General features: G+C 40.6%; 1 protein-coding gene across 1 annotated transcript; it reads right to left on the bottom strand.

Annotated features, from left to right (window-relative positions):
- eps8l3a (EPS8 signaling adaptor L3a) lies at positions 1 to 7074 on the bottom strand. Its single transcript, XM_084036778.1, has 20 exons — positions 6955 to 7074; positions 6165 to 6242; positions 5988 to 6061; positions 5836 to 5900; positions 5585 to 5743; positions 4995 to 5144; positions 4844 to 4908; positions 4644 to 4768; positions 4345 to 4550; positions 4132 to 4237; positions 3929 to 4002; positions 3760 to 3834; positions 3266 to 3411; positions 2493 to 2637; positions 2340 to 2386; positions 2166 to 2262; positions 1942 to 2046; positions 1407 to 1492; positions 501 to 633; positions 1 to 401 (listed from the first exon to the last, which is right to left on the bottom strand). Exons 2-20 carry the CDS (start codon positions 6227 to 6229, stop codon positions 390 to 392), a joined length of 1935 nt encoding a protein of 644 aa, XP_083892904.1. The 5' UTR covers positions 6230 to 6242; positions 6955 to 7074; the 3' UTR covers positions 1 to 389.
- Between the last annotated feature and the right edge of the window lie 1324 nt (positions 7075 to 8398).

The following is an 8398-nucleotide window of genomic DNA, read 5'->3' as shown; positions in this document are numbered from 1 at the left end:
ATTGTGTCTGATAACTTTTATTTACAGGTTACACAATGATACATAGATATTTTGTGTAATAATTTAGACCAAATCTTCATTAATGTCACATACTCTTCACATAGTATTGCTGAATACTTTGTCTAAATGCACTTAAATAACCCTTGATGAAGTAACTTTCCAACTGATTTCATTACATTTTTTAATGATACCAGACAATTTGATAAACAACAATTTATATTATTTGATGATGGGTTTCGGAGGATAATATGTTATGCCAAACAAACACCTAATCTCACTTATTGTTGCTTAATATTCTCTGAGAGCTCATAGCATTTGTTGACATAGGTGACTTGTTTGGGTCCATGATGATTTCTTCTTCTCCTCGGATGTTCTCCAGTTGGTCTCGTTTAAATGGCAACCTACAGTATTGAAACACAAAACAGTCAGAGGAGGTTTCTGTGTTTGCACCGGCGTTCATCAGTGGAGACAAATGAAGCTGCACTGAGCGAGTCACTTACAGCCATGGCCGACTTGACCGCTTGTAACTGGTAGAAGACTCGACCCCCTTCCTCTGGACACACGGCCTTCAGCTCCTCTCGGGTCATCCCCAGCAGCATCGAGCCGCTCAGCCCACCCAGACAGCGCACAGTGCTGCAACAGATAAGTAACAATTCATCTGGTTTGTTGAATGGAGGGTTTTTTAAGTTGCCACTGAAGGTAATTTGAAAAATCTATATATAGTATTTAGTATTGCACACCAAAATTGTATAACTCTGTATAACAGAACAGGTTAATATATCCTGAATTTTTGTCCTTCACAAGACTCCAAAAACTCTAAATCCTACGTTTCCCATGATGCAACGCAACAGTGGCTTTCTGTTCAAGTCCATGCAAAGATGTGATAAAATAATCCTGATGACATGAACTGAACCCTGCAGGGTTACGACATCATCAGGGTTGTTTTGATCAGTGTTTCTCACACTTTGGAAAGTTCCCTCCAGAGTCACACAAAATCTTACAACTGTTTTCGGTTGTGAGTTGTGTATAATCAGCAGGATGCCCCCTTAAAGTGCAAAAACACCAGAAACAAATACAACACAACACATGGTCTATCATCCGTGTTATGTAGATTTACACACTAAAACATGTATGTGCTTTCTGTTTATGAAGAGAAAAAATATTAGATCAGTTTAATTTGTATATTCAGTCACTCCCATCAGCCTCTAAGATGTCTGGACAGACAGCTCTAACTATTTACAATGAATACACTTCATGATCAGTGTAATGACCCCTCCTATCCAGTAGGGGTCTGTGCTCCTTCTCCTTGTGAGGACATCAACAGCTGATGAGTCACACCTGAGCCTGATGTGGCTCCAGGAGGCTTCATTGTTTAATACAAAATTTGAATAACTCTGCATACTCACATTTTACTAAAGCCCTTGTCTTCGAGCCAAGCTTTCACTTCTGCAGGCTTGGACTTCTTTGTGAGGACAGCAGAATCTCCAGTGAGCTGAGAAAATGTAATGATAATGCATTTATTATATAACATAAATGCACTCGACATATACACACACACACACAGACACACACACACACACGCATATTAACATGAAATTTACTCTCTGCTATACTCAGCTACATGTCAGTCAAATTGTCATAGTGAGTGACACAACAGACTCGTTGGAGATGAACTGCACCTCGCCTGAAAGTAGATGAGAGCAGGCGGAGCAGCAGGAGGCGGAGCCTAAAAGCTGTGCTCCAGTCGGACAGTTTCCATCACGAAGATTTGACAGAAAGTCATAGAAAAAGTTACATCCTTTTAGACGAGATCTGGAGGCTATCTGTAGTTTGCGACCACGGTTTTCCTGTTGCTGCTTTCCTTCACTGTCATCGCAGGTTTCCCCGGCGACCTTCTTATTCTGACTTGACGGTGACCTGTGGTGTGTTCGTGGTGCTCACCTCGACAGGTTGCTCCTTGTGATCCTCCAGGACATTATTGGGTACAAAGCCCTCCTGCCCCTCGCTGTTCCTCACTTTCCACCACTGCTTCGACATGTCCAGCAGCTGTGGATGGACGAAGAAAAGGTTAGCCGAAGAATTACGGGCATGTTCTTTTCTCTTCTGTGCCCAACGCCACTCAGAGTGAACAGAAAGAGCAGGTGGTCCACGTCACTCATACTCGCCTCGACTACTTCCCCTTTTCTGACGGTGAGCTCTCTGTGGTTTCTTGAGATGAAGTCACACATAACATGCATGCGATGTGATTTTGAAATACCGGAGCTGAAAAACACAAAGGGCATCAAAAATGTAAAACTTTGATGATTCACAAATATAATCGGTTATGTGCTCGTGCGTACCGTGTTTTCTGTGGGCGGGGAGGTGGTGGCGTCCTCTTGGCTGATATCTACACAGGAAAAAGGACATGATCTTGTTATGTTTTTCTTCTTTCTCCCTCTTCTCTCCAAACTACCTGTCTATCTATCTCATGAATGCTTGATGTGAAAGTTTACCTGGCCAGGTGCAGGTTGTTGAGCCTCCTGTCTTCTCATTGGTTCACTGGGTTTGGGGACTGCGGCCACCTCAGGGGGCTGCCAGCCATCAAAGAACTCCAGCGTGTATGTTGGGATGTCCTCATCATCCTCTGGCCATCTGGTGCTGGTAATGTTGTCAAAATCATAGCTAAATCATATTCTGACACACAACAGTCTGGTATATTTAACTAAAACAAAGTGACATGGAAATGTGGGAAAGCAGTAGTCCTTTTTGTATTACCAACGCAACAATATGAACAAATAACGACAGGTACAGTCATAAAAACTCATAGTGTGTAAAGAAGAAGTGCTCATTCTTCAGAAAATTGCAGCTGGTCGACTACTTTACATCAGTTTGTTTAGTCCAGTGGTTGTCCTTCAAAGGGTCATACGTTTTGCTACACACATTTCTCTTAATTTGGTTTTCTCTTTCTTTGGAACATTTAAATGAAAACATGTGAGAGGTTTATAAGGGAAAATGTCTCTTTCGTGGATATACTCACAAATCATAGACATCAGACATTTTGCTGGCGGCCCTAATTACACACTGCTGTGTTACGTAAGGGGTTTCAAGCCCAAAAGCCACTGCTTTAATATTTAATGATGTGCAGCAATTTATACACTTATTGTACTTAAATAACATTTAGTCTCTTTATCTGAAAAGTGTCAGATTAATGTCGTCCAGTCAAAAGTATCATAAAATGCATTGCAGCACATAATCTATTTTGGCCCAATACTGTCCCGGGTCTCACCTGGGGATGTTCCAGGCGTCTCCTAGACTCTGCCACAGCTGGTCCTCTTCTGAGGAGGCTTCCTCACTCAGGAGACGAATACACTCAGGCGACAGCAGCGGCGCCACGATGGACTTCGGCAGATCTTCAGGGCAGTGCGTTGCCACCTGTAGAGGCAAAACAGTCAATCTCTCTTTTGGGCCAGAGGGGTCTGCACACCGGATAACGGCTCACACAGAAATGTGACAAGACAGAACAGAAATGATGTCTAACACATTCGTAAACAGTTAATTTTATAAACATAGATATCGTAGAAAATGAATTAAATATTAAGAGAAAATTCACAAACAAAATATTAAAAAAATATATTACGAAACACTAATTCAATTAGATGAACCCTTAATAATATATGAAGATTAATAAAACAATTTAAATGCATATCAATTCTAAAACTCATTACACGTGTTCAAGTTACTCAATATTACAACTATTAGCGATTATTCAGATTTACTCACGTATGCTAATGTGGAGAATAAGGAGTGAATGAATTCAGGAGCACTTGGGTTATTAATCCGCCCATTGAGCTCCCCCTGTCATGGGGCATATTTTACTGTTACACTCAGTATACATGCAGAAGTAACACCGACAGAGATGATGGTTGTAAATGTGATAAAGGACACCTACCACAAGGTTGAAACCACATTTGATCTTACGGAGACACACTTCAAATTCTGCTGCAGGAGGCATGCCATCCATGGCTGACGAACAGAAATAAATACTTACAACGGATGATATTTTAAAATCACATATTTATACAGAATATTCCAGTAACTATCTACTGTCATGTACTACATGTATTTCTGCCTTCGTCATCTGCATTAACTTACCTTTTCCTTTTTTCTTCTTCTTCTTTTTCTTTGCATTTTTAGCTACTACTGCAGCTACTTTTCCCATGAAGATTTCTATGTCACTTATAATATGATTCAAGATATCCTGTTAAAAAAAGAAAGAAGGAGAGTGTTATTACCACATTCTTCTTCTTCTTACTAAAAAAACACAAAATATCTTGCATGTTATTAATGTGTCAAATATCCACTCACTACATTCCTGTCCAGGTCTGTGTATGAGCGTTGGGGGGGCAGAGGTTCTTCTTTGGTGGTGGAGGGCTGCGGTGACGGTGCTTCTGCTCTGGGAGGTGGAGCCTCCTCCTCCTCCTCCTCCTTCTCCTTCTCTTCCTCCTTCTCCTCCTCCTCCTCCTCTTCCTCCTCATGTACAATCAGTTTGGGCTCAGGGATATCATCCTCCTCTACAGGCACAAAGGAGACAAAAGCTTTGTATTGATGTTGACTTTCTCGTTAATAACCAGTGCAGCACTTGTATTGTCTTGTTACTGACTCACCATAGTCAGGAGTCATCCATTGGGATCCTGAGTCAACGGCAGGCTTCTGCTCTTCAGGTTCAGATGATTTTGCAGCATTATGAAGGTTTTTCATTCCCTGAAGTCCTGCTATTAGTCCTGCATTGCTGCTCCAAACAGTGTGAGAGGACATTAATACATCAAGTTTCAGGTATTTGTTCTCACTCACTTTATGTTCTTACCTGATGCTTGAATTCTGCCTCCTGCGCGACAACGCCCCTGACAGATCCCGCTGAACGTAGTCAGCCTGTGAACAACGAACAACACATTTACTCACTCAGTTGTTTCACTGAGCTGTGACGATAAGAGCCCCTTCTGTGGGTTTGTCCTCACCCTGACGTCCTCACACTGAAACATGAAGACAGTGGTGGTGTGTTTCCCCGCGGGCTTGACCGTCACAGTGAGCAGGGAGTTAAACACTCCAGCATCCAGCACAGCCTTTAGCTCCACGATGTCACTGGAAGCCATGGACTCCAGATCCTCCTGAGAAAACACAACAGGTTTTATACACGTAAATAAATAAAAATCGTAGACATCTGCACATACATTTATATTAAAGGCGAAACCAATTTAGAGGTTGGAAACAGATGCTATGTTTAAAGATAATATAATCTAATGGCAGCATGTACAGACAGAAAAGAAGAGGACCCAGAACCCAACCTTGAGGTACATCATAAGAGCTTCTTAAGGGAACCAAGCAACTATTGTTGACCTGTTAGGTAAGGTTACATATCATACCATAATATAATCTCATATCGTATTAATCCTGTCATTAGGTGACCCTTTGTACCCTGGATGGGGTAACTCCCAGAACCGTCTCTTCTAGACATGTACTCTAGACATGTACTTTATGTCAATGTACTTTATGTCCTAGACATGTACTTTATTTGGTCACATGTCTCTTGGCCTCACATGCTGCTCACCTTGGTTTCAATGTCTGTGAGCACCAGGTTGGCACCGCGCACCTCCAGCTGCATGTTCTGACCCCACACCCGGCCCATCCCATCCAGCAGCTTCAGCCGCTCCACACAGTCCGCTGCGCTTCTCAACTCCTTCCCGTCCAGGTCACATGTGAACAAGTGCTGCAGCAGCAGAGAGGCATTAAAATGCAATATTAAACATGGCCAAATTCAGAAAGGGGTCACGTTTCTATGGATAATGTTACATACGATACCTCCACTTTGTACTGCAATTTGTCCATCATCTTGTTTATTGATACAGCATACTCCCTCCTCTGCACTGTTAATCACAAACCAGAGCTCGGTATTAGTCATGACACTGAACAGGCGTAACCATTGATTTTGTTGATAAGCAACATTAACTTACGGTAAATTGACTTTGCGCTGGGCCTTGACACACTTGAAATCTGTGAAGACGTCTCATCCATAGTGGAGTAGCCACTGTCACAACAAACGCAAGCAATTTAGAACATTGAGCATCTGCTGACGAATAAAGCGACAAATGGAGTGATCAATCAAACCCATAAAATTGTGAAATCCATACTTGGACTCAAACGATCCCCTGTAGCTGCTGGAGTCATGGCAGGAGAGACTGTTATCCCTGAGCATCTCCAACACTGACCTAACACACCGGCCACATTATACATGATATGAGTCACACACACCATCCATAATCAATGTCAGTGGTATGAGCTGTGTCAGCAAACTGCATCTGAAATAGATCTATGACTCATTTCTTTTTGGAAATTAAGTCACACCGTCAGAGTTTATTTAAAGCTGAATGAGGCTAAAAAATCTCATCTCTTTTATTTGAGAAAAACACAACTTTGAGAAATGTCAGAAGCAAAATGAACCTTTGCTCGAACAACACCTTGGTAACTAGCATTACATTAATCAGTAGGTGTTGATAGTCATTAACTAGTTGTATTCACTTGGCAACGCAGCACTTAGATCAACAATAACAACAATATTTTCATGGTGCCGTTGTGAAATTTCAAGGGGTTTGCACATTTGAAACATAGGTTTTCTTGCTGTCTTCAAAACCAAATGTAGAAACAGTTCAAAGGTAAATTATAATTGGATGTGAATACAAAAATAAACTTAATATTCCAAACACAAAAACAGGGTAAATGGTTCAGCTCCTTTTACAGTCGATCAGAAAAGTCTTCTATCTGTTCTACTTAATTAGAACTTTACAGATCTACTGTCAAGATCGTTCACTATAAGAAATCGTATCGTGGTGATGTGGATTGTGTGTTAAATGAAATGCCACTACAGATCACTTACACATATAACAAAGACATATCCAGTTTGTTGTGGTCAAAAGGTCTTACCTTTGAGGTCTGGTAGATGAATCTCGTTGTATTATTTACCCTTTAGTACGAAAACAACTCATATTTTAAGCTTGTGTCTCAGTCGTACACCCAGGACTTCCTCATCAAGCAGAAGGACAAAGTCTACTGTCGGGAGAAAAGGATGTGTGGGACACTGAGTCGACTCGATTATGGGTGTGAGTGTGTGTGGCATCCCGTCTGTGCAAAGGTCACCAGATACGAAGGAAATTACCCTGGAAAAGCTTAAAGGTCTCCAGGTCTATAAATAAACTTGTATGACCTATCAGCATATTTCAAATGTTTTGCGATTGGGAGAATTGACCGGCAAATTTCCAACTCATCTTTTTTTCCTTCTTCCTCATCGGAAGCAATTAGTTTGGGCCTAAAAATGTGACTCCTATCATAAATATCTGCCTACGACACACACCAGGTACACGTGAATTAAAAAGAGAGAGGAAGATGAGATGAAAGAGTGAAGAATAAAGAGCAGTATTAATATTAACAACTTATATTAAGGAAGGGTCAGTCAATTTATCTCTATACAGTTTTAAAGTGCTTTGTGTGTATTTCCTAACACTCCTTCTTCATAAACTGTATGTGGAGCCAATACTAAAGAAACAGCAGTTGGGGAAGATAAACCAAGAAAGAGAATTTCACCAGTTTTGTCAAGTTGTAGCACTTCACATCATTGTCAGTCACATGTCAGTCCACTTGGTGGTATTGGCTCCATAATAAAACAAGCACTCAGTTTGTCACACATTAACCAGAATGCTTTCCTAGTGACGTAATGAACACACGATAAACAAGTCGATCATATTTAGCCCAAAGGATCTGTAAATATGATTGAAAATTAGACAAATGGAAAACTTTTACAGGATAATTTACGAATGTTATCCTATTTTAATGTGATGTGGTGATAAGAGCTTTTTTATGGTTCACTTCATCCATCCAGGAAACCTGTGAAACCAGGGGCTAAATAAAGATCACAGCACTCCCGCCTCTTAAGCAGTAGAGGGAAGTATAAGTACTACAACAACTGTGTTACAGCTTTAGTTACTATATAACTTTCAGATTAATATTTTAAAATCTTAACCTTCAAGAGTAACACATTTTACATGATCTACCACACAATATGAAAAAATGTTTTTGAAAATAATTCATTATTATTCGTCATTCAGATTTTTAGTGATTATCTGGACGAAAATGAGTGAAAAAAAAAAAGTTTTCTCGGCAAAAATAGGGCGCATGTGACCATTGGTTAGTATTTGAGTTCCCCTTGCATGAGATAGCATCGAACAATTAAATGGATGTGTCATTTTATTTAAAACAGCTAAAATAGGCTATGTTGGCTCTCGCTAACATGGTAACAGAGGGTAAAAAGCTGTACTGTGATGAGTGAAAACATAACATTTCTAGTCACACGTTAATGCCAAATTCGAAAACT

This window comes from Eutrigla gurnardus, assembly GCF_963514095.1.
Source record: "Eutrigla gurnardus genome assembly, chromosome: 2".
In the NCBI taxonomy this organism is placed as follows: domain Eukaryota; kingdom Metazoa; phylum Chordata; class Actinopteri; order Perciformes; family Triglidae; genus Eutrigla; species Eutrigla gurnardus.
Note: the sequence above shows the minus strand (reverse complement) of the source record. Positions and strands in the feature narration are given on the sequence as shown.